Source organism: Neovison vison, chromosome 4, assembly GCF_020171115.1.
Source record: "Neovison vison isolate M4711 chromosome 4, ASM_NN_V1, whole genome shotgun sequence".
NCBI classification, from domain to species: domain Eukaryota; kingdom Metazoa; phylum Chordata; class Mammalia; order Carnivora; family Mustelidae; genus Neogale; species Neogale vison.
Window position 1 is genome coordinate 179555227 of NC_058094.1, and position 27395 is coordinate 179582621.

At 37.8% G+C, this 27395-nt stretch overlaps 1 protein-coding gene across 1 annotated transcript in view; it reads left to right on the plus strand.

Annotated features, from left to right (window-relative positions):
• CCDC126 (coiled-coil domain containing 126) overlaps positions 1-18570 on the plus strand; it is a 50354-nt gene extending 31784 nt beyond the window's left edge. Inside the window, exon 3 of the mRNA XM_044246221.1 lies at positions 16776-18570. Coding sequence (XP_044102156.1) covers positions 16776-16960 — 185 coding nt within the window. The 3' untranslated portion in view covers positions 16961-18570. The remainder of the gene's footprint in view (positions 1-16775) is intronic.
• Positions 18571-27395: the final 8825 nt, after the last annotated feature.

Here is a 27395-nt window from a genome sequence, read left to right on the forward strand (position 1 = left end):
AGAGATAAGCTGGAAAGAAGAACTTAATCAATTAGAAAGTACAGACTGAGGTCAAAATGGAGATGGTTGAAGTCCTCTTTCATCCAGAGTCAGCACAGGTTAAATGTCTTTTTCCAGTTTACCATCTTTATCTGGGAGTGTCCTGGACACTTTCTATTTTTCTCCTCCCCTTTATGACAGTTCTTAAGAATTGATGGGCGTTAACCTGCATTTGCTCTTGAGGATCAAATTTAGATGACTTAGAGATGAAGGAGCTGGTATACACTGAGATGGAGGTACTTGTGGCAGATAGAGATGCAGAAATTACATTGTTTTGCATTCTGCTTTGTCTGAGGATACCAATAGAAAAAATGAAGAAGCAAATCTTTTAGAACAAGAGAAATACTTGAAAATAAATTCTTTCTACTTGAGCAAAATAACTGTGATATTTTAAAGGCTAGCAGCCATCTGTGCTGTGCTACCCAGCTGTGCATAGCAACTTGGTTTTGAAAGTAACCATCAGAGGTATTTACATATGGTATTTGATAAACTTTTAAAATTTAATATATGGTGGAAATATTTCTGTGTCAGTGAATATATACCTATATCATTTAATGGCCACATGGTATTTAACCAATTCCCTGAAATATTGCTTTACGTATTTCTGATTATAAATATATGTTTATTATAAACATTCTAATATTGCAGAAATATACAACATAGATAAGCAAAAGAAGGGCAGAGAGAATGTCAGTTAATTTGGCCCATGTTGAGGTAGCTGTACGTTTCCTTTAAGGGCTAAATAGTAAATATTTTAAGATTTGTGGGTCATATGGCTTCCATTGCAATACATGAGCATAAATGTGTTCCAGTACAACTTTTATTTACCAAGATAGTCAGCCAACCAGCTGTAGTTTGCCTATACTTGATCTAGCACATTGCTTGATTTTGAACAAAAATGCAGTGTACTGTGGACACTAGTTTGCAGCTTATCTGTTTTTACTTAATTACTGTGACTATCTTTCCATATTATTACATATATGACTACTATCCTTTATAATGACTTAATATTGTTTCATTTTATAAATATTCCTTAAACTGTCCTCTCACTGCTGCCCACTTTTTTGGTAATGATGGATAATTTGTTGCTAACTTTTTTTGTGCTTGATTCAGTGCTGCAGTTGTATGTATGTTTGTATGGTCTGAAACATATGTGTGAGTATAAATGTGTGGTTATTTCATGTTTGTGTGAAAGTTTCCAGAGAATAGATTTCCTAGAAGTGGAATTTTTTGGTCAAGGATATGCATATTAAATTTAATAGACATTTGTGAGATTGTCCTTCAGAATGGCTCCACCAGTATGCATTTCTATGACCACTCTCCCACCAGTGTGAAAGTGCCAGTTTCTCCACACTATACCAATTTTATTTAATTCTTAAATGACCTCTAATTGTTGGCTTTTGCATTTCTATATAGGAGAGGTTAAAAGATTTTGTTTGTTGGCTATTTGTGTTTTTTTGTTTGTGTGAATGAATTGTTTATATCATTTACCAGTTTTTCTGCTGGGAAATTTCTTAATTGACCGATTCTTTATAAAGACATTAATGCTGTTATTATGTGTTGCAAAGTTTTTTCCTTTGGTTTTAGTTGAATAATAACTTGGTATATTGTTTTAAAAATTCATGTAGTAGAATTTATCTATCATTTTTATGGTTTAGTTTTATGCTTAAAATTTTTTCTCCAGGGGTGCCTGGGTGGCTCAGTGGGTTAAAGCCTCTGCCTTCGGCTCAGGTCATGATCTCAGGGTCCTGGGATCTAGCCCTGCATCGGGCTCTCTGCTCAGTGGGGAGCCTACTTCCTCCTCTCTCTCTCTCTGCCTGCCTCTCTGCCTACTTATGATCTCTGTCTGTCAAATGAACAAATAAATAAATAAATAAATGCCTGGTAATTGTTTAAAAAAAAAAATTTTTTTTTTCTTCCAAAGCTTATACTGTAATATGGTTGGGAATTTTTGTTTTTGTTCTTACATTTATGTCTGTAATGTAGTTGAGATTTCTGGTGCAAGCAGTAAGAGATGCAGGTTCTTTTTTTCCAAATTAGGTAGCTGGTTGGTCTAGATTGATTATTTGAATTCTGGTCTTTTGCTCCATTAATTTGACATGACAATGTAAGTTACAATAAAATGGGAATTTTACAAGTTCTGGAGTATTTGAACCTTTACCCATCTATAGAAACCATTTTGCTTCTCATTGCTATATAAAAAAAAGCTAGTCAATCAGAAATGTTTATTGAAAGGTCTTATTTTCCTAGTTGGGAAAATAAGCATAAGCTAATTTTTAAAAAGATTTTATTTATTTGAGAGAGAGTGTGTGATGAGCATGAGTTGGGGGAGGGACAGAGGGAGAAGGATAGGGAGATACAGACTCCCCACCTGGCAGGGAGCCTGACTTGGGGCCTGATGCCAGGACCCCAGGATCGTGACCTGAGCCAAAGGCAGATGCTTAACCGACTGAGCCACTCAGGCACCCCAAACAAATTTTTTTTTAAGTGCTAGTCTACAGTGGATTGTTACTATTGCAAAGGTCATAGACAGATCAATTCAGCTTTATAGATCACTGTAAATTTTGAGCAGTAACTGTGCTTTCTCTGTAACATAAACTCATTTCTAACTGCTTTGTGTCTTTTTCTCAATATTTTTAGTCTTCTCTGATGTCATTTTGTTTTTTCCCATGTAACATCTCTTGGATTCTGGGTTTTGCCTTGAATAGTGAATTGGGGATCCTTGCTCTGAGCTTTACAGCGACTGTTAATAGGACACTTTGCAGTTGATGCATGGTTTCCTATACTGTTCCTGAATCTGTACGAATACTAATGTTTTATCAGTTCAGGCTTTCTCCCTCTAAAGACTGACCCTGCTTTGTTTAAAGAGTTTTAGTTTTATTGTCTACTAGTGTAGCTAAACGTTAAAAAAAAAAAAACGGACTTGAAAAATATTTTGGGAGAATTAGAGAACAACTTAATGTGATATTTAAATGCTTTTCTGCAAATAAGTTAACAAATAGCTGTTGTTCTATATGAGCCTATAAAAAATTCCCTTTAGAAATGGAGGTTAAAATTTCTTAATTAATTTTTTAAATATGTAAGTTATTATGTAAGTAATGAATGGAAACAGTGCTATAAACATTTTCAGAAAACAAGTTGCTACAGAATCTTTTTTTAAAGATTTTATTTTTGAGAGAGAGAGAGAGAGAACAAGCATACAAATGGGGGAAGGGGTAGAGGGAGGGGCAGAAACAGACTCTCTGCTGCGTGTGGAGCCTGATGCGGGACTGGATCCCAGGACTCAGAGATCATGACCTGAGCTGAGGATAAATACTTAAACAACTGAGCCACCAGGTGCCCCTAGAGAATATCTTTTAAGATTGAAGAAAATCAATTTAAAAAGTTTCCCTAAACTGGGGACTTTGGGAAGATGGGGATTCCTCCTTTCCCTGTTCCTGTGCTATCCATTTATCCTTATTCCCATTTAAGTACAACTAAAAACTCTGGATATTTTATATAAAACAAATGATCTAGAAGAGAAAAAGTCAGAGTGGCTAGGGACCTCAGGACACAGTAGTTTGATCCCAGGGTTTTTGTTTCTTTCTTTCTTTTTTTTTTTTTTTAAGATTTTACTTTTTTGTTAGAGAGACAGAGCAAGAGAGATCACAAGAGTGGGGGTGGAGGGAAGTAGGCTCCCGCCATGAGCAGAGAGCCCGATTGGCGCTTGATCCCAGGATGCCAGGATTATGACCTGAGCCAAAGGCAGATGCTTAACCAACTGAGCCACTGATGCACACCCGTTTTGTTTTGTTTTAACCTCATATATTCCAGACTTAGAGCTGAAGAAGCCAGTAACCTCCCCAACAGAAACCTGTTCTTGTAGCTAAGAAAGGGACAGCTTGGCAAGACAGAAAACTTTTAGACAATAATAATTCTCCAGCCAGACATCACAGAAATATATTGTGCCTATACCACCACCTGCATGAGCAAAGGCCAGATGGGGAGCCTGTGTTTCCACCTTGGTGATGCTATAATGAGGCATCCAACATCCCCTCCCTCATGGTACCAGTGGAGACCACGTGGGGAGCCATGACTTCCATGCTCACCTGGCAGTAATGAGGTCCCCATCCCACACCCTCTAGAGTGATGTCAGAGAGTCTTAATGGAGAGTCAGGACTTTCACTATTGCCCAGAAGTCTGGAGGCCATCCCCACCATAGTATTGGTGAAGAGTTCTTGGGGATCTGGAACTCCTACTTTCATTCAGTGATAAGGAGCTCACCACTCTCAGGTGACCGTGGAGGCTAAATGGGGAACTTAGACTTCTCCTTCCACTTGGCAATAGTAAGGGAGCACCTCTCTGCCCTTCCACAGTGATATCAGAGAAAACCATGTAACACAGGAGGTTTAAATAAGATAGAGGATCTCGTACACTAATATGTAAGTGTCCAGTTTTCAAATATAAATCACTTGTCATACCAAGTCATACCAAGAATTGGGAAAATTTTAAATTAAAAAATTTTTAAAAAAGAATTGGGAAAATCTTTAAATGAGAGAAGATAATCATTGGCAGGTGTTAGAATTATCTGAAAAAGATATTGAAAAAGCAGTCATTAAAAATGCTTCAGTGAGGGTGCCTGGGTGGCTCATTTGGTTAAGCAGCTGCCTTCAGCTCAGGTCATGATCCTGGTATCCCAGGATCGAGTCCCATGTCGGGCTCTCTGCTCAGTGGGGATTCTGCTTCTCCCTCTGACCTCTCCCCTTTTATGCTCTCTCATTCTCTCTCTCTCAAATAAATCTTAAGAAAAAAAATGCTTCAGTGAGAAATTAACACAGAACAAATGAAAAGATAGCCTCAACAAAGGAATAGAAAGTCTCAGCTGATAAATAGAACATATAAAGAAAAACCAAATGGAAGTTTTTGAATTGAAAAGTACAGTAATTGAAATAAAAAGCTCAGCAGATTGACTTAACGGAATGGAAATGAAAGAATCAGTGAACTGGAATATAGAACAATATAATTACCCAATCTGAACAAGAGAAAAAATAGACTTGGAAAAAAAACCCCAGAGATTTAGAAACCCGTGGGACTATAACAAAAGATGTAACATTTGTGTCATTGGAATTTTGGAAGGAGTGGAGAATAAGGGCAGAGCCGGAAAAGTACAAAAAAATAATGGTTGCAAGCTTCCTAAATTTGGTGAGACTTAGGTGATTGAACCCTAAGTAGGGTAAGCCCCCTATAATCCATGTCAAGATATATCATAATTAAACTTCTGAAAACTTAAAGAGCAACTAGAAAAAAAATCTTAAATGCAACTAGAGGAAAAAAAAATGACACCTTATTTATAGTGGAAAAATAATTCAAATAACAGTGCATTTCTCATTAGAAACCACTGAGGCCTGAAGGAAGTGACAAAATATTCTTCAGGTGCTGAAAGGAAAGACCTATCAGTACAGAATTCTAGGGGCACCTGGTTGGCTCAGTCAGAAGAGCATGTGACTCTTGATCTTGTGGTGTTGAGTTCGAGCCCCATGTTGGGTGTAGAGATTACTTAAATAAATATTTTTTTAAAATAGCAGATTTCAGTAGCCAGTGAAAATATCCATCAGGAATGAAGGGGATACCAAGGACCTTCTCAGATGAAGGAAAAAAGTAGCAGCCCTACTCTAAGAGATAGCAAAAGTAAGTACTATGAACAGAAAAAAAATGAAAGGAGGAACCTTGAAACTATCAGGAAGGAAGACAGAACCCAGCAAATAAAAATAAGGGTAATTCAATAGATTTCTTCTTGAGTTTTCTAAACTATGGTGGTTGAAGCAAAAAATTATAACATGGATGTGATTCTAAATGTATGTCAAGGAAATATTTAAGGCATTATAAATGGAGTAGGGTAAAAGGATGATGTATTAGGATTTTCTAGAGCAGAGAGAGATTGTTGGACTTTAAGAAATTGGCTTATACTATTGTGAGGGCCAGAAAGTAAAATTCTGCAGGATAGGCTGATAGACTGAAAATTCTGGCAAGAGTTGATGTTACAGTCCTGAGTTTGAAGGCAGTCAGTCTTGAAGTAAAATACCTTCTATTCCAGGAACCTCAGTCTTTTTTTCTTAAGGTCGTCAGCTGATTAAATGAGGTCCACTCACCTTATATTGAGTAATCTGCTTTACTTGACACCTACTGGTTTAAATGCTAATCACATGTTAAAATGCCTCACAACAACATGTAGATTGGTGTATTTTCTAGGCACTGTAGCCTAGACATAAAATTGACATAAAATGAACCATCAGTGGTAAAGAGAGGTGAAGCTTACTTATTTCACTCAAGTAAAATGACTGTGATAAATTAGGTATATGATGTAATATCTAGAGCAACCACTAAAACTTTACAAAAAGATATATTCAGAAACACTACTGATAAACTAAAAAAAGAATTCTAAAATATTCTAAGTAACCTACAAGAAAACAGGAAAAAGAAAATAGGGATGTTAAAAACAGAAAAAAAACCCACCCAAAATTAAATGGCAGACTTAAGTCCTAATATGTAACAATTACATTAAATATAAATGTTCCTTTTTTTTTTTTTTCTAAAGATTTTAATTTATTTGAGAGTGAGTGAGACCAAGAGAGATCATAGAGGGAGAGGGAAAAGTAGTCTCCACTGAGCAGGGAGCCCAATGTGGGGCTAGATCCCAGGACCTGAGCTGAAGGTCAACTGAGCCACCTATGTGCCCCTAATGTTCTAGATATACCAGCTAAAAGACATTGGCAGACTGGATTAGGAAGTGTGACCCAAGTATGTGCTCTCTGCAAGAAACTCATTTCAAATTTATTAATATTGGCTGACTGAAAGTAAGAGGATGAAAAAAGATATATCATGCAAACATTAATCAAAGGAAAGCAGGAGGGGTTCCATTAATATCAGATATAGCAGACTCAGGGCAAAGAAAACTAGCAAAGTCAGAGAAGGACTTTGTATAATCATAAAAGGGTCAAACCACCCAGAAGAAATAATTCTAAATTTGTGTCTACAAAGTGGTAGAATTAAAAGGAGAAATAGGTAAATCCATAATTATAATTGAGACCTTAAACACGCCCCTGTCGGGAACTGATAGAACTACTTAGAAAATCTGCAAAGATATAGAAGATCTAAAGAATATAATCTAACCAATGGGATCTTATTTATGCAGCAGCAGAATATGCCTTTTTTTTTGAGTCTTTCAGATAGTTACCAAAATAGATCATATGGGCCATGGAACAAACCTCAATCCATTTAAAGTAATTAAAATCATACAGAGTATGTTCTCCGACCACAATAAACTTGGACTAGAAATCAATAATGGAAAATGTCTAGTTGGAAACGAAACAATACATTTCTAAATAATCTATGGATCAAAGAAGAAGTCTGAAGGGAAATTTAAAATACAATATAAAAATTATGGGATCGGGGAGCTTGGGTGGTTCAGTGGGTTAAAGCCTCTGCCTTCGGCTCAGGTCATGATCCCAGAGTCCTGGGATCAAGTCCTGCATTGGTCTCTTTGCTCAGTGGGGAGGCTGCTTCCTCCTCTCTCTCCGCCTGCCTCTGCCTCCTTGTGATCTCTGTCTGTCAAATAAATAAATAAAATCTTTAAAAAAAATTTTGGGAGCTCTGTAACTATTAGGGACATTTAATTTATAGTTTAAGAACTCCCCAAAAAGAAATGTCTATGCCCAGATGGCGTCACTGGATAATTCTGTCAGAAGTTTAAATGGGAATATCAATCAATTCCACACAGTCTTTTCCAGAAAATAGGAGAGAACATTTCTCAGTTCATTTTATGAAGATAGTATAATCTTTTCCCCCAAATCAGATAAAGATAGTTTAAGAAATGAAAACTAGGGGCACCTGGGTTGCTCAGTGTGTTAAGCCCTGCCTTCGGCTCAGGTCATGATCCCAGGATCCTGGGATCGAGCCCTGCATCTGGCTCTCTGCTCAGCAGGAAGCCTGCTTCCCCCTCTCTCTGCCTGCTGCTGCTCTGCCTACTTGTGATCTCTCTCTCTTTCTCTGTCAAATAAATAAATAAAATCTTTAAAAAAAATGAAAACTATAGACCAATATCTCTCAAGAATAAAGATAGGAAAGTTCTTTTTTTTTCTTAAAGATTTTATTTATTTATTTGACAAAGAGAGATCACAAGTAGGCAGAGAGGCAGGCAGAAAGAGAGAGAGGAGGAAGCAGGCTCCCTGCCGAGCAGAGAGCCCGATGCGGGACTCGATCCCGGGACTCGAGATCATGACCTGAGCCGAAGGCAGCGGCTCAACCCACTGAGCCACCCAGGTGCCCCAAGATATGAAAGTTCTTAAGAAAATATTAGCAAACAGAGCTCTCATATAAGAGGAATTTTTAAAGATTTTATTTATTTATTTGAGACCGGGAGAGGGACAGACTCTGTGTAGAGCACAGACCCATATGAAGAGCTTCATCGCAGGACCCTGAGATCATGAACTGAACTGAAATTAAGAGTTGGTTGGTTAACTAAGCCACCCAGGGACCCAAAAGTTAACATCAAGACTAAGTGGTTTATATTCCAAGGATGCAGGCTGGTTCAGTTTTTAAAATCAATGTAGTTCATCATATTAACAGACTAATGAGAAAGAAGTAGGTATTACTATGAAAGGGTAATAGGGATTTTTGTGGGATGGAAATATTCTTCATTTTGACCGTATTGATGTCAGTATTCTGGTTGTAATGTATATAGTTTTATAAGATGTTACTATTAGGGGAAACTCTAAAGTTACAGGAATTTCTGTATTTATTACTTCCTACAACTATATGTAAATGTATAATTATCTCAAAGTAAAAGAGTTATTTACCATTAAAAGGCAAGCCAAACCTATGAAAAGAGTAGTTTTTATATTCTAAATATGTTAAAGCAAAGTTAATTTCAGAATATCTCTTAGAAGTGATTTTGATGTGGCTGTTTAAAATTTAGCTTATTTATTATTATTTTTTGAAGATTTTATTTATTTGAGAGCGAGAGAAAGTGAGAGAGAGCATGAGAGGGGGCTAGGGTCAGAGGGAGAAACAGACTCCCCACTGAGCAGGGAGAACATTGGGGGACTCAATCCCAGGTTCCTCCAGGATCATGACCTGAGCTGAAGGCAGTCACTTAACTAACTGAGCCACCTAGCCATCCTAAAATGTAGCTTATTTATGGTATATATCATTTAATTAAGTTCATTTTTCAGCTTTTCTTTTCTCATTTAAGAAAAATTAGGCTTATTTTATGTCTCTAGGCATTTAATTTTTATTTAAGATTTGACAGCAACATAGCCAAATCTGTTCATGAGGTCTAAACAGTGTGTCTTGTATTTTGAAGTAAAGAAGTAATAAAATTTTCATTGAATGACATGATTTATTCAGCACCCAGTGGGAGAAGGTGGCCGTATTAGAAATGTAAAAGATTAAACAATTAATGTACATTTAATTATAGAGTTTATGAAGTTTTTGAAACCACTTTTACTTAACAGTGCTGTCTTTGTTCAATTTAAATTAGTTCATATTTCTTAGAAAGTATTTTTTTTTATTGTTAGTAGCTTCATCAAAGTAATTCACTTTGATAATTCAGAAGGGACTTCTAAGTTTTCTTCCGTGTACCATTAAGCTGATGTTGTCAATGGTAAAAGATCAGTTTAAATTTGAAAAATATTGGGACGCCTGGGTGGCTCAGTGGGTTAAGCTGCTGCCTTCGGCTCGGGTCGTGATCTCAGGGTCCTGGGATCGAGTCCCGCATTGGGCTCTCTGTTCGGAGGGGAGCCTGCTTCCTCCTCTCTCTCTCTCTCTCTGCCTGCTTCTCTGCCTACTTGTGATCTCTCTCTGTCAAATAAATAAATAAGATCTTAAAAAAAAAATTTGAAAAATATTAATAAGGCAAAGTTCTTGCTTTATATATTAAATACTTTCATTTTCAGTAGTCATTTTGCATTTTACTACATTTTGTTCCTTTTTTTGTGTACACACTTGGTTATCTTATTTTATATCTGTCTCTCTTCTATGTAACAGATTTGAGGCAGCTCATAAGCATACTAACAGTAAAACCTATTGAGATACAAGTAAGAGATAAAGCAGAGAGACCCTAAGTATGGGTTTGTGAAAGCATGTATATTTGCAGTTTGTGTGCTGGTCTAGTGCCTGGTTGCCTTCAGATTTGTTACTTACCCTTTCTGTCTTCTGTTTTGTATCTCAAGGAAGGTTGATTTGAGTAGGTATTGTTTCCCAAGTTCCCAAATTAGTGAGCTTCTGTCTGGGTTTGGCCAGTGGGGGGCATTGACAGTTTGGAAAGTAGGAGGAAGGGAAAGGCCTAGGGTATTTTTCTCCCCCTGTCTCTGCCTCCCTTTCTTTCATAATTCCTGCTTCTCCTAAACTGCCTGCCTTGGCTTTATTTTCCACTGGGTGGCCTTGGACTTGGGCTCTGGTTACATCACTGCTTTCTCCCTATGTTCCATAGGCCTTGGCATGATAGTGGCTTCCTGCTGTGCCTCATAGTCCCTGATTATGTTTAGTGTAGTTAAAATCTTTTTATATGCAATATTTTTAGTATATTTAATAGCATTATATCCTCCTTTTGGTTTTTGTGTACAGTGACATAATTGGGCTAGGTATAAATTTTGATGGTATCTGTGTCTTTGTCATAGCTTATTTTTTCTTTCTTTCCTTTTTCTCCCCCCTTATCTATTTGATTTCTTCTTCCAGAATAGGGAAGCTTAAAGCAGAAGTAGAACCTTAAAGGGCTTTTTTCCCTAGGGCATCTGGATGGCTCAGTTGGTTAAGCATCTGACTTCCAGGTCATGATCTTGGGGTCCTGGGATCGAGTCCCATATTGGGGGTGGTCCATGCTCAGTGGGGAGTCTGCATCTCCATTGCCCTGTGCCCCTCCTCTGCCTGTGCTCTAATAAATAAAGAAATACTTTTTTTTTTTAAAGGGCTTTATTTCCTAAATCTGATCCTTTACATCAATCTCAACAGTGATATCACCTAACAAACACATGAATCAGACATTCAGGAAATGTTTATTTCAAGAATTTGTTGAGTGTCCACGGGATGATATGTATCAAAATGGTGAGCTGAGAGTAAAAGGATGGATGTGATACCTCTTTCAGGTAGCTTTTAGGGGTTCTCAAAAGGGGCAGGAAAGGAATTACAGTTGCCAACACCTTCAATGATAAGGCTTTATGGAGAAGTAACTGTGGACTCCCATATAATATAAACATGTAATTCCCATAAATATGTAATCCCATCAGATGGCAACATAAAATTATATTGTGAATTTAGAGAAAGGGAATTTTGGTACATTAAAATAATTGCAGGGCGCCTGGGTGGCTCAGTGGGTTAAGCCGCTGCCTTCGGCTCAGGTCATGATCCCAGGATCCTGGGGTCTAGTCCCGCTTCGGGCTCTCTGCTCAGCAGGGAGCCTGCTTCCTCCACTCTCTCTCTGCCTGCCTCTCTGCCTGCTTGTGATCTCTCTCTGTCAAATAAATCAATAAAAAAAAAAATTAAGAAAAAAAATTAAAAAAAAATAATTGCAAGTTCAGGAAACAGTTTTATTTTTGTTTGTCAACTAACTGATTTTATATCATGGAGCAAAATGGTTAAAATCTGAGCTTTTTGTAATGTTTTATTAAAACAGCTGATTTTAGGGATGCCTGGCTCAGCTGGTTAAGCCTCTAACTCTTGATTTCAGCTGAGGTTATGATCTCAGGGTTATGAGATTGAGCCCTAAATAGGGCTCTGAGCTGGGCATGGAGGCTGCTTGAGAGTCTCTCTTTCCCTTTGACCTTCCCTTTCATGCATGTGTGCCTGTGTTCTCTCTTTTTCTCAAAAAATCAAACCAAACCAAAACAAAACAAAAAAAACAAAAAACAAACCAAAAACCCAACCCCAGTTGATTTTAGGTATATTTAACAATTTAGGATATTTTTAAAGTAAAATTACCATATAGATGTTTCTCATTAGTTCTGCCTTTTCCTTTAATTGTTATTAAACTGTAATTCTAATCAGTGATTAGGCTGTACCTTTGTAATTCAGATCATACCTCAGCTTGGTGTCAAACATCCTAGAGCTTTAGCTTCATTTCATATTAACATGCTGATAGACAACTCCCACCTCCACACCAGTCTGTTCTACCTAGACCTTTCTAGCCTATGTTGTTACCTCTTCAAATATATGGGAAGTAACCCACAGGGAAAACAGATCCTTTAGTATTGTTGCTGAAGGATTTTAAAAAAATATTTAATTCTCTCCTATTTGCCTAATACTATTGTAACTCTTGATTGGAAGGTCTTAATAAAGAAATATCTCCTCTTCCTGGTCTTTTATTTTGAAAAACTTCAATCTACAGAAAATTAGGGAAAATTGTATAATAAACATCCAATATCTTTCATCTGTACACACCATTTGCTCAAAACTAATCTGCATTTGTTTTTATCTTTCCTCCTCTCTACAAATGTATATGCTCTTTGGGGTACAGTTTGACATTTCATCCCTGAGTACTTCTTGTCACAGGATTTTTCTTATACTTTTTTTTCCTTAACCATTTCCACCAAATTAGAATATGTAAGTTCTTTTGATGAATGATGCCAGAAGATACACTTCTTGGAAAGTCTCATTCTTCCATGCCTAGACTTCCTCCAAATAAAGTTTTCCCCTCACTTTATCTTACATTGATTTTTTTGTTTTATTTTTATAAGATTTTCTAATTTTTTTAATAAGCATTTTCTAATACCCTCTACCACCACCCACCACTACTACACTCACTACTCCTTTCTGATATTTTTTCACTTTGTAAACATTGTGATATATATATATAACACAAAATTTGCCATTTTAACCATTTTTAAAGTATATAGTTCAGTGGCATAAATTATAGTCATAGTGTTGTACAACCATTATAGATAACTTTCTAAAACTTGCATCACTCTAAACAAGAAACTAACCATTAAGCAAGAACTTGCCATTTCCCCATTTCCCTGGCCTTTGGTAACCTGTAATCTACTTTCTGTCTTTATGAATTTGTCTATTCTAGATAGTTCACATAAGTGGAACCATATATTTATCCCTTTTTCATCTGGCTTATTTCACTTTGTATAATGTCTTTAAATCCATCCATGTTGTAGCATGTCTTAGAACACCATCTGTTTTGGAGCACCTGGGTGGCTCAGTCAGTTAAGTGTCTGACTCGATTCTAGCTTAGGTCATGATCGTAGGGTTGTGAAATGGAACCCTGCATGGGGCTCTGAGCTAGGAACCTGCTTAAGATTCTCTTCCTCTTCCCCTGTCCCTCTCCCATCTAAAAAGAAAGAGCATCTTCCCTTTTTATGGCTAAATAATATTCCATTACATGTATATACCACATTTTGTCAATCTCTTCATCTGTTGGTGAACACTTGGGTTTTTTCCACCTTTGGGCTATTGTGAATATTGGTGTACAAGTATCTCTGAGTCTCTTTTCAATTTGGGGGATTGTAAACAAACCTAGGAGTACAATTCCAGGGTCATGTAGTAATTTTATGTTCAGCTTTTTGAGGAACTGCCAAACTGTTCTCTGCGGTGTCTGTACCATTATATATTCACATCAGCAGGGTATGAGAGTTCCAGTTTCTCCATATCTTACCAGTGCTTATGTTCTTCTAAAATTTTTTTTTTGTTGAAGTATAATTAACAGTGTTATTTTATTAGTTTCCAAGTGTACAATATAATGATTCAACAATTCTATATGTTACTTAGTGCTCATCAAGATAAGTGTACTCTTAATTCTCTTATCTATTTTACCCATCTCCCCTACACACCATCCCTCTGGCAACCACCAGTGCTCCGTATTTGCAAATCTATTTTTTTGTCTGTCTCTTTTTTCCTTTGTTCATTTGTTTTGTCTCTTAAATTCCACATGTGAATGAAATCATACAATATTTGTTTGGTATTTGTCTTTTTCTGTCTGACTTACTTCACTTAGCATTATATTCTGTATCTCCATCCATGTCATTGCAGATCATGAGATTTTATTCTTCTTATGGCTGAGTAATATTCCATTGTATATATAATACATTTTCCTTATTCATTCATCTGTGGATAGACACTTAGGTTGCTTCATATCTGGGCTATTGTAAATAATGCTGCAGTAAACATAAGGGTGCTTATATCTTTTCAAAGTAATGTTTTTGTTTTCTTTGATACATACCCAGTAGTAGAACTACTGAATGATATGGTAGTTCTATTTTCAATGTTTTGAAGAAACTCCATGCTATTTTCCACAGTGGCTGCACCAATTTGAATTCCCACTAATAGTGTATGAAGGTTTCTTTTTCTCCACATCCTCACTAGCACTTTTTTTTTTTTTTTTTTAAGATTTTAGTTATTTGAGAGAGAATGAGCAAGAGAAAGCATGATAGGGGGAAGATAAGGGGGAGAAGCAGACTCTCTGCTGAGCAGGGAACCCGACATGGGACCTGATTCCAGGACTCTGGGATCATGACCTGAGCCAAAAGCAGTTACTTAATCAACTGAGCCACCCAGGCGCCCAATATCTCATTGTGGGTTTTTTTTAATTTAAATTTAAATTTTTTAAAGATTTTATTTATTTGAAGGAAAGAGAGAGCATGAGCGGTGGGAAGAGGGAGAAGCAGGCTCCCTGCCGAGTGGGGATCCTGATGCAGGACTCCTTTCCTGGACCCCAGGATCATGACCTGAGCTGAAGGCAGATATTTAACCGACTGAGCCACCCAGGCACCCCTCTCATTGTGGTTTTGATTTACATTTCGTTTCCCTGATGATAAGTTATGTTGAGCATTTTTTCATGTATCTGTTGGCTATCTGTATGTCTTCTTTGGAAAAATGTCTATAATGGTCTTCTGCCCATTTTAATAATTTTGGTTTTTTGGTGTTAAGTTGTATAAATTCTTTATATATTTTGGATATTCACCCCTTATTGGATATATAATTTGCACATATCTTCTTCCATTCAGTAGGTTGCCTTTTTTGTTTTGTTGAAGAATTCCTTACCTGTGCAAAAAGCTTTTTATTTTGGTGTAGTCCCAATACGTTAATTTTGCTTTTGTTTCCCTTACTAGAGAAGACCTATCTAGAAAAATGTTTCTATGGCCAATGCCAAGAAAGTACAGTTTATGTTTTCTTGTAGGAATTTAGGTCTTACATTTAGGTTTTTAATCCATGTTGAGTTTATTTTTATGTATGATGTTAAATATGGTCCAATTTCATTCTTGTGCATGAAGCTGTCCAGTTTTCCCAGCACCATTTGTTGAAGACACTGTCTTTTTCCTATTGTGTGTTCTTGCCTCCTTTGTCATGGATTAATTGACCATATAAGCACAGATTTATTTTTGGAGTCTCTCTCTGTTCCGTTGAGCTATGTTTCTATTTTTGCTCCAGTACCGTGCTGTTTTTCCCTTTCTTTGATTATAGCCATCCTAGTAGGTTGAAGTGGTATCTCATTGTGATGTTGGGCATCTTTTCTTGTGCTTATTATCCATTTGCATATCTTATTTGGGGAAATGTCTATTCAAGTCCTTTGCTCATTTAAAAAATTGGGTTGTTCATCCTTTTGTTGTTTAAGGGTTCTTTAGATATTTTTGAGATTAAGCCCTTGTCAGATACACGATTTGCAAATATGCAAATATTGCAAAAATGTCTTCCATTCTGCTTGTTATTTTCACTGTCTGGTTAATGTTCTTTGATGCCCAAAAGTTTTAAATTTTGATGAAGTCCAATTTTTTTTTTTTTAAATTTTGCTTGTGCTTTTTCTGATCTTTCTGTAACAGAACCATCAACAAACTTATCAATTGTTGTTAGCTGTTTGTTAGGGCTTGACTTGCTTTTATTGTTGAGGATCAGCAAAAAATAACAATATTAGTTGCCACTTACTGAGTACCTCATATGTACTAGGTGCCTTTGGGAAGCTTGAAAAAATAATTCTAAAGAAGAGTCATAATTTCATTCTTTCCAGGTAAATCCTATCAAAACTCCTTAACCTCTCAAGGAGATACAAACTTTGCTGTCATCCTGGAAGAAATTTACGTCAGTACCACTGCTGGTATCTGTGGCATCTGCCCTGAATTCTGGGCTCCCCCACTCATACACCCACTTCAGCTTCTGGAGGATCCAGGTTTCTTGTTTCTGCATTTCTCTGAATTTCTTGCTGAGCTCATCTGGTTTTTACCTTCCCTGCCTCGTCTACAGTCATCTTTACAAACTGCTTAAGAAACTCACAGTACATGGGGTTCCTTCCAGAGGGAATACAGTTTTGAATCAGACTTTAAATGTATTTGATTGCACTAGAAAAGTGAGTTTCACCTTATAACTCTTTATGACTCCTCTTTTAGGAAGCTCTGTATGTGATGCCATTGATTAAAATTGGGGCGCCTGGGTGGCTCAGTGGGTTAAAGCCTCTGCCTTTGGCTCAGGTCATGATCCCAGGGTCCTGTGATCAAGCCCCGCATCGGGCTCCCTGCTCGGTGGGGGGCCTGCTTCCTCCTCTCTGCCTGCCTCTCTGCCTACTTGTGATCTCTGTCAAATAAATAAGTAAAATCTTTAATAAAAAAAAGTTAGGTTTTTCCTATGTGTAGTATGAGTGCTTTGTCTCTAGTATATTTTCTGTCTGATGACTCAGTAATATTTCACTTTTCGTCCCCTGCTTGGACTAGAAAAATACAAATATGAAGTGCTCTATCAGTGTTTAAATAGTTTATTCTGATTTCTTTCCCTAGCGGATCTGAAAAGAACAATCGCTGTCCTTTTAGATGACATTTTACAACGCTTGGGAAAGCTGGAGAACAAGGTTGACTATATAGTTGTGAACGGCTCGGCAACCAACACTACCAATGGCACTAGTGGAAACCTGGTGCCAGTCACCACAAATAAAAGGATAAATGCATCTGGCAGCATTAGATAGCAGTTGAAGGTCACGTGCGCTGCTACATCCACCATGGAGTATATCCTATGGCAGAAAGCTTTTCAGTTGCTGGCTAGGATAGAATAATACTGTACAATAAAAGCCCCACGCATTTCTGAGGAATGTGCTGGATCCACAGAACTCTAATTCTGTATATAAATTTTAAAAGTTATTAGTTTGCTTTCAGGCAAGTCTCCTCGATGCTGTACTATATCCATAAAGGGAATTTGGTAACATGATTGATGTAGTAAGCAGGTAGGTGATCTTTGTATAAATCTTTTGTGATTGAGATCAAGGGGAACCAAAAACACTGAAAGGCATGGGTTCATTTCTAGAAAATATTTATTTAAATATATCACATGTTTTTTAGGCAAGTGGAGAATGTTGTTATTGAATCATTTTGTCATTTGTTCTCAATAGGTTTAACTGTTAGACTAATACTATTAGAAAATGTGCTCACTTCAGTACTATATTTTGTTACTCAGATTATGAGCAGAGAAAGGAAGTATAATGTTGAAAATAAGGTTTTGAAGTTATGACCCAAAGAATGTCTTCATTTGCACTATCCTTCAGAATAACTGGAGGTTAATTATTGTATATTTTGAAAAATTACATTTATGAGGGTATAATCTTGAAATGGTTAATAGCCACTGTCTATAACCTCGTCTAAACATTGAGACAATTAAATAACAAAAAAATACTAATCTCTAATCGCATACATTACGTTTTCTTACATATATCCTGAAGAATAGAAGATATTTTTATGATGAGATTAAAAATAAGTAAAGTATTCATGATCTTTCACATACATGAATATTAATTAAAAAGTTTAATCCTTTGAGTGTCTGTGTTATGTGGAAAGTACATTATTTCCTTGTTTGGGTAAATTTTGCTTTTGTTATGTTGGCAGTGGAAGGGGAGACTGGGATATTTGTGAGACTGGGATGCTTAAGGTCTTTAGTTGGGTGTATATAATAAAGGTATTTGTGCTGCATTAAATTGCTTGGAAAATGTTGACATTATATAAGATTATCTGGCTTTATGAAATCGTGGATTGTGTAACAGATACATTAGGTATTCATTTTATATAATGACCACTTAAAAACAGTTAAGAGCATTTAAAATATAATTTAAGTTATGAAGATTGACTCTTCAGGAAAACAGCTATTGTATATAGCACAAGAGATCCTAATCTTGGGTAATTCTAGGATAGAGCAAAGTACACCTTTATTTAAATGTCCTTTGTAGCAAATTTAATTGCCATATGGTGCCCTATATTTCATAGTATTTATTCTCTATAATAACTGCTTAAGTGCAGCTAGCTTCTAGATTTAGACTATATTGAATTTAGTTTTGGATATTCTTCGTTATAATATGCTACCACACATAGTAGCAATAATTATAATGCTTTATTAAAATAAGTATGAGAAAATACTGTTTCATGAAAGGTAACTTTCTAAATTCTTTTCTGTATACTTTATGTGAAGAAATTAATTCCATACCATTGCTGGGTGAAGTTTGGAATAATTGTTCAGTCTTATTAGATGTGGACATTTTTGTTTTTTGTTTTTGTTTTCAGGGATGAAATAAAATCTATTATTTGTACTTAACAAAGTGTTATAAGATTTTTTCTTTAATGGTGGTTGTAGATTTAATATGTGGTGGTTGTAGATTTAATATGTGGTAAATGATTGAAAGGAATCTTAGATAAACTGGGGTTTTTCTCCTATCAACTGCAGATACCTTTTTTGAAAGAACACAATGAAGGTGTCTCTGGTGGCTCAGTCAGTTAGGTGGTCAATTCTTGGTCTTGGCTTGGGTCATGATCTCAGGGTCCTGGGATCCTCAGGGTGGTGAGATTGGGCCCTACATCTGGATCCACACTCAGTGTGGAGTCTGCTTGAGATTCTCTCTCCTGCCCACTCATGCTCTCTTTCTCTCTAAAATAAATAAATCTGTAAAAAGTAAAAACTCAATAGTAAACTTCAACTTGAGGGTACAAACCTAGGAACTACCTCTGATCATAATCCCCAGACTTGGTTCCATCAGTTCCTGAGCTCAGACTCTCCTATCATGAACAAGGCAATTTTCCATTTTTTTAAAAGATTTATTTATTTGAGGAGGGAGAGGGAGAGAGCAAACCCTCAAGCAGACTCCCCACTGAGCATGGAGGCTGCCTGGGGCTTGATGTCAGGACAATAGTCAGACACTTAACCCACTGAGCCACCCAGGTGACCCTACTGTTGAGTTTTTAAAAGTCATACCATAGTATTTATATTTTCAATTAATCTTAATTAATCAGAACATCAGCATAGATAGGCCATCACTAAACATACTAAAAACTTTCAGATTCATTTCAGAGTTCCTTTGGGTTATTTCAGAATATCTTTAAGGAGTATACTGGCAAAAAAAAAAAAAAAAAGTCATTTAAACATTATTTCACATAGTTAATGATACCTTGGGTCTCATTTGTCTTCAAGAAATACTTAAGACCTTGACTGTGGAGTTAGGTAGACTATAGAGGCTCAGGTCTAACTTTTTTAAAGATTTTTTTATTTTAGAGAGAGAGCATGTGCACTTGCGCGCTTGTGCATGTGGGGAGGATGAGGGGCTAACAGAGGGAGAGAGCATCGCAAGTAGGCCCCACCCTGAGTACGAGCCCAATGTGGGTATCAGTCTCTCCACCCTGAGATAATGACCTGAGCCTAAACCAATGGACTGTGCCACCTAGGTGCCCCTCAGGTCTGCTTTCCAAGTGACACCATGTTCTTCCTTCTTTTGAATTTATAGAATATGCCTCATCTTATTTCTGTCTCAGAAGGCTAACAATGTTAATAGCTTACATAGGAACCTGACTTGTATGTTTGGTTTAATTGCAAACAGTGTTCCATTTTTAACCAAACACTTTAAGCTGAATAGCTATCAATGTAATTATAATGGTTTCCTTTTCCTTTTTTTTTTTTTTTTTTTAAAAGAGAAGTGTTTCCTCGAAAAGGGGACATGATGTGGGACTTCCTGGGTGGCTCAGTGGGTTAAGCCTCTGCCTTTGGCTCGGGTCATGATCTCAGGGTCCTGGGATCAAGTCCTGCATCGGGCTCTGCTAGGCAGGGAGCCTGCTTCCTCCTCCTCCTCTCTCTCTCTTTCTCTCTCTCTCTGCTTGCCTCTCTGCCTACTTGTGATCTCTCTCTGTCAAATAAATAAAATCTTAAAAAAAAAGAAAAGGGGACATGATGTAATGAAAGAGACATGAAAAATGAATGAATTAATTAATTGAAACCATTTTTTAAATAATTTTTTTTTAAATATTTTATTTGTTTATTTGACAGACAGAGATCACAAGATCACAAGTAGACAGAGAGGCAGGCAGAGAGAGAGAGGAGGAAGCAGGCTCCCTGCTGAGCAGAGAGCCCAATACGGGACTCGATCCCAGGACCCTGAGATCATGACCTGAGCCGAAGGCAGCGGCTTAACCCACTGAGCCACCCAGGCACCCCCATTTTTTAAATAATTGAAAGCCCTGAATGATTCGTAACTTTTGGTTGGGGGAAATGGTAGAGTTTATCTTTTGAGAGAACTAAAGAACTAGAGAGTAAAGAAATGAATATGAGAATGAGAATAAATACAGAAAACCAAATGGAGGGACAAATTTGACATTTTTCTGCCTATAGATAACTGCTGTTGACACTTTAGTATATAACTGTGATTCTCATCTCTCCTGCCCACACACTCTATTGTCTTACCATTTCTACTTAAAATAAAATCCAGTGTTCTCACTTGCCCTGAAAAACCCTAATTTGCTCCTGTCTGCCTCCTTTTTTTTTTCCCCCAGAGATTTTTATTTATGTATTTGACAGAGAGACAGCAAGAGAGGGAACACAAGCAGGGGAAGTGGGAGAGGGAGAAGCAGGCTTCCCACTGAGCAGGGAGCCCAATGCTGGGCTCGATCCCAGGACCCCAATGCTGGGCTCGATCCTGGGACCCTGGGGTCATGACCTGAGCTGAAGAAAGATACTTAACAACTGAGTTACCCGGGTGACCCTATAAAGGTTTTTCTAAAAATGTTTTTAAGGTTTTACTCTTGTCTTTCAAACATATTTCCAGAATGTCTTTAGGACCTCCTTTGAGTCCTTAGGTCGAGTGTAACTTCATGTTGCTTGTAACTGATGATTAGCAGCATTGTTCATTCGAGTAAAACATCTTTTAAAAAATATTTTATTTATTTATTTGTCAGAGAGAGAGAGGGAGAGAGCATAAGCAGGCAGAGTAGCAGGCAGAGGCAGAGGCAGAGAAGAAGCAGGATCACTGCCAAGCAGGGAGCCCTATGCGAGGCTCGATCCCAGGACCTAGGATCGTGACCTGAGCCAAAGGTAGCCACTTAACCGACTGAGCCACCCAGGCATGCCAAGTAAATCATTTTTCATTTAACTTTCTCAGGTGCTTAATTCATCCACCTACTCATCCTTTCTTTAATATTTACTAGTTTTTCAGACAAAGAAATAAACTATGGTTCTGAGCAGTCTTTTTTGGTGGGAGGCTATCATGGTAGACATGGTAGCAGGGTTGAGGGAAGAAAACACTTTGAGCCATGGGTGTTTGGGAATTTACACATAACATTAGGTTATGTTCAATTTTGAGATAAAATTTTTTTGTTTGCTTGTTTCTCGTCTTCATGAGAGGAGAGTTTCTTTTCTTTGAATCTGAATTGGGAATTTCAGTCTAAAAGCCTTGAGTGGCTGAGTAAAGCAGAAGCAGGGGTCACAGAAAGGGGACTGCCAGGTTAGGGCCCTTGGCTTGCCTCCTTGTGGAAGCTCTACACCTCCTATATTAAAATTATTCAAAACTGTGATGTGCTCTGGGAGGAAAGCTTTACGGCAGGAAGGATTTGGAGGATTTGTTTTTAATAATGCCTCCTCTATTCATTGGGATCATTATGGTCATGTGATTATTGAGCAGCTACCAAGGACTGGGCCGTGTACCGTGCTCTACATGCACAGTATCATGTTTGATCTTCAAAACAACTTTGTGAGGTTCTACTACCCCCCTTTTCTAGATAGGGGACTGTGGTGCAGAGAAACTGGGTATGGGGGCTGTGGTCACAGATCTTAACATACAGCAGAGATTCAAACCCAAAAGATGCAATTGACCACCATGTCTTACCCTCTGTTCTGCTAATCTCAGTTTAAGTACATTCCATCTTGTTCTTAGGGCATAGGAATTCCTCTCCTTTGATTCAAAAGAGAGATCTGCTTCTCTCTTCACTCCATATTTGGCTCTTAGAGGCCTGGGTCTGCAGTGAGCACAGTCTGCAGGGCATCATGCAATATGCATTTGGCGCCTGATCGCCAGGGTTTGGGGATCAGAGGAGGTGAACTCATTCCTGGAGAACTGGTTTGGAGCACAAGGCTACTGTATTTGGGAGTTTATAAACGAGCCTGCCATGCCATAGTAGTGTCTCTTACATCCAATCTTAGAATAAAGGGAAGGGAGGTCTTGGCTCATTGCATATTCTTCCAGGGTGAACAGGATCTTCTCAGTCTACCCTCAGGGCCATTTCTTGTGCCCACCATGGGATTCAGGCTGCCATCAACCCACCTACAGCAGTTCTCTGTCACCATAAAATCTAGTACTAAGATTTTATTCTCAAGGCTTAGGGATTTTTCTGGTGCCAAAATACTTAAATTTTCCGGTTCCTAGAGGCTAGACGAAGTGGACTTCAACACTACTCTCTTGGTCTATTTTCCTCCTTATAATCTCTTTAGGTTTAACAAATGGACCTGATGACTCTGGAAGAAATCTGAGATTGTCTCAGTAACGACTTGATAGCATCTGATTTAAGAGTTTCACATAGTATCTCTTGAGTTTTCTAAAATATTAACAAAGCCTTAAAAACACCTAGCCATTTCTCCAAAGTTTGTCTGTTGATTTGAGAGCATTTTATTCTATTTTTAAAATATGTATTTGTTTATTTGAGAGGGGGAGGGGAAAAGGAAGAGAGAGAGAGAATCCCAAGCAAACTCTGCTGAGCAGGGAACCCAAAGTAGGTTTGATGTTAAGACCCTGAGGTCATGACCTGAGCAGAAACCAAGAGTTGCATGCTTAATCTGTTGCACCACCGGGCGCCCCAAGATTTGAGAGCATTTGAAATTACAGAAGCTCTGGATCCACCTCTGCTTTTTGGTCCACACACTAGTCATCAGACTGGAATTGACCTAAACAGTTACATGGAAATCCTCCTTTTGAGCATTGTCCATTATTACTCACCCCATACTTTTTCTTTTCTTTTCTTTTCTTTTTTTTTTTTAAGATTTCATTTATTTATTTGACAGACAGAGATCACAAGTAGGCAGAGAGGCAGGCAGAGAGAGAGAGAGAGGAGGAAGCAGGCCCCCCGCTGAGCAGAGAGCCCGATGCAAGGCTCCATCCCAGGACCCTGGGATCATGATCTGAGCCAAAGGCAGAGGCTTTAACCCACTGAGCTACCCAGGTGCCCTATTACTCACCGCATATAATATAAGGGGAGCTGTTTGGTCTTCCCCTGAACCTGATGTATTTTAAAAATGTAAAGAATATAAAGACTGCTTATGGCTAACTGTGAGTGCCTTTTAGCTACAAATACCCCTCTCTTCTTAGTTTCCAGGCTAAGAAATGCTTAGAAGAAGAAAGCTGGTAGAAGCTGGGGAGAAGGTGTTTTTGATATATTAATGTAGTTTGTTCTCTTTTTCTCTTCAGACAGGCTGCTGTCATTTTCTGCTTTGGAAAATAACTAAGTGGTACTTGGAATTAAAGTCTCCCAGGGAAAGTGGTATGACTCTTGAGAATTTTAAGATAAAATCACTTTCTCTCTCTCCCCATGACTTAATTCTTTTTATCTTCTTTCCTAAATATCATGTATTAAAAGCAATATTGGGGGTTGCTGGGTGGCTCAGTGGTTAAGCATCTGCCTTCAGCTCAGGGCATGATCCTAGGGTCTTGGGATCGAGCTCCCTGCTCAGCGGGAAGCCTGCTTCTCCCTCTCCCACTCCCCTGCTTGTGTTCCCTCTTTCACTGTCTCTCTCTCTGTCAAATAAAATCTTAAAAAAAAAAAAGAAGCAATATTGGATTTTAAAAGTACTAAATAACCATGGTGAAGAGCAGAAGAAAGGTAGCTCTTCCTCTGTTTAAAACAAGTGACTTTTCTGACATGGAGTGTCAGCTCAGGGCCTGAGAGACCACAGAAGTAGTTGTTCTGCCCAAATTTTCCTGAGGCTAAAAAAGAAGCCAAGGCCACAACTCTTAAAGGAGGCAATTTTTCCTATTGTTGATTAGGACTCAGTTAACTTCACCAGGGAAATGACTGCCTTGGATCCTTCTTTGACTCTCTAGGAGATTTAAGCTACACCTTCCAACCCTGTCTTCTTGGAGGTGTCTACACTTCACATACATTGGTGCCAAAATGGGGAGAATCGGTTTCTTCACAACTCGGGCCAGAAGGAAAGTAGTTCCTTTGCTTCTGCAAAACCAAAATAACTAGTATTTCTTGCCTGCAATGAGGCCTGAGCGCCAGTCACTTGGGAACGGTGTTCCAACCCTAGGCACTGCTGGGACCCTTCCGCCATCTTAGAAGGTAATGTTGGAATTCCAAACTGATGAAGCCCACCCCAGAACTAGACCTAAGTCCTATTGTTTCCTCTTAGTCAGGTTTGCCTGCCCTGTTTCCCATCATACAGTCTAGGTTTGTTCCTTTCCATTTCCTTGCCTGCAATGCTTGGTCCTTTTCTTTGATGTACTCTCTCGTTTTACCTACTTAGGATTCCAAGTTTCTGGTTCCCAACCTCAAAGGATTGATCCTTTTTCTCTGGGATCTCCTCTATCACTTGTTGGCTCCGTGTCCCCAGTTAGTCATTTGTGCTCCTGCCTCTGTCTGGAATGCTCTTCTCTCAGCTCTTTGCATGAGTGGCTGATTCTCGTTCTTCAAGTCTCAGCTGAACCACTACCTCCACGGAAGCCTTCCCTCACAACCCCTTCTAAAGTAGGAGGCTTTTTTGTATGTTCAGAGACTGTCAGGTCCCCAGCACCTGGCTGCTCTGCCCTCTATTTCTAGAATGATAACGTATTCATCTTCATGAGTTTGAAAAGGAGGAAAATGTCCCTTTTTGCTCATTTCTTCAAAACTGAACTGGGAGATTTTGTCCAAGAGTGTTGAGTATACAGTATCTGGCACACACTAAATATTGAATATATTCTGATAGATGGGTGTAATTTAAGTAGGATGTTATCAAACATTTTATCCTAGTTATTTCTATGTGTAAAAATGTCATTATGTATCCTATTTTATTTTTAAAATTTTATTTATTTATTTGACAGAGAGAGAGAGAGAGAGAGAGAGACAGCAAGAGAGGGAGCACAAGCAGGGGAGTGGGAGAGGGAGAAGCAGGCTTCCTGCCTAGCAGGCAGCCTGATGCAGGGCTCCATCCCAGGACCCTGGGATCATGACCAGAGTTGAAGGCAGATGCTTAACAATGGAGCCACCCAGACGCCTCTCATTATGTATCTTAATAAAGAAATGGAATATTGTTTGTTTTTTTTTTTGTTTTTTTAAAGATTTTATTTATTTATTTGACAGAGAGAGATCACAAGTAGACGGAGAGGCAGGCAGAGAGAGAGATAGAGGGAAGCAGGCTCCCTGCTAAGCAGAGAGCCTGATGCGGGACTCGATCCCAGGACCCTGAGATCATGACCTGAGCCGAAGGCAGCGGCTTAACTCACTGAGCCACCCAGGCGCCCCTGGAATATTGTTTTGAAGTTGTTTTAAAAACTTTAGATTTTTATGGAGTGCCTGGGTGACTAGTGGATTAAGCCTCTGCCTTCAGCTTAGGTCATGATCCCAGCTTCCTGGGATCGAGCCCCATATCTGTCTCCCTCCTCGGCGGGAAGCTTCCTTCTCCCTCTCCTATCCCCCTGCTTGTATTCCCTCTCTTGCTGTGTCTTTCTTTGTCAAATAAGTAAATAAAATCTTTAAGAAATTAAAAAAAAATAAAAACTTTAGATTTTTAAAGTTAAAGTTGAGAAAATTTGATTCTTCCATTGCTTTAACAGTATGACTTTTGGCAAAAATGTCATTTCTGATTCAGTGTATCCAATTCCAAAGCATTGATGATGCTGTCCTATGTGACCCCATGGGGTTTGGTTTACAATAAACAGAGTGTGTCTAAAACTCCGTGAGTTTCTTAAGAAGAAAATATTTAAAGAATAACCAGATTGTTCATCTCAAGTTCCTAGCTTGAGGCCTTGTACAAAATAGGTGTTCAATATTTATTTGTTAATTCTACATGAGAAAAGGAGTCTGGACTAGCACATAGAAAGCAATAAAAAGATACTCATATTTCTAAAATTTTTATATCACAATGCAGTCTATATCCAGGACATATTTTCTAAAAAAAAAAAAAATGTAAGAACTACATAATGCAATGTTGAAATGACAGGTTATGATTCATTAGGAAGATATGATATCAATTTAGTGGGTTGTGACCAGGATTTTGAAGTAATAGAATAAAATTGAAATATCCAATTTCATCGTAAGTAATAAGGGTAAGTGTTTCTTGAAACTTTTGATTCAGATCTCTGTGAATGTATTTCCTAAGTCAAGATGTAAAATGTGTTTCTTAGGTAAGTTGAGGTTTAAAAAATTTTTTAAATTGTACAGATTATAATTGAAATGGTGTTGTCCTTATTTTGCTTGATTTAAGAAGAAAAATAGTTGGTACAGAATTCTATGTTTGCTGCTAGCAGCAAGGAGAAAAATATAATTCGATACTGGAAAAGTCATATAGGACTTTTTTTTTTTTTTTTTTTTTACCCCTACCTGAAGGAGATAATTAGAAGAGACTAAAATGCACCTGCTTCACTGATAAATGCATGTCATGTTCTGGGAGATCCTTGGTCAAATTTCTCTTTATAGAGGCACCTAGGTGGCTCAGTGGGTTAAACCTCTGCCTTTGGCTCAGGTCAATCTCAGGGTCCGGTTCTCCGGACCCTGCTTGCTTCTCCCTCTGTCTGTCTGTCTGTCTCTCTCTCTGTCTGCTTCTCTGCCTAGTTGTGATCTCTGTCTGTCAAATAAATAAATAAAATCTTTAAAAAAAACCCTTCTCTTTATAGACCTACTATGAAACTAATGACTTTCTCAATTTTTATTGTAAACAAATGGCACTATCAACTAATATTTTAAGCTACACGAAGAACTGTACACATCCTATCCTGAAGTCTAATTGTATGTATTGCTTAAAAGGAATGAAAAAATTTTTTAAAATTTCCTGTGCCAAGTCCCTTTCTTTCTACAAATTATGCTTGCTTGCTCCTTAATATATGTACTTGGAGAAAGCTTCCTCACTGGACCTGCTTCAAAAAAGGCAACAGAGTTTTAACTTTGTTTTTAACATTTCATTATGAACATTTCAAA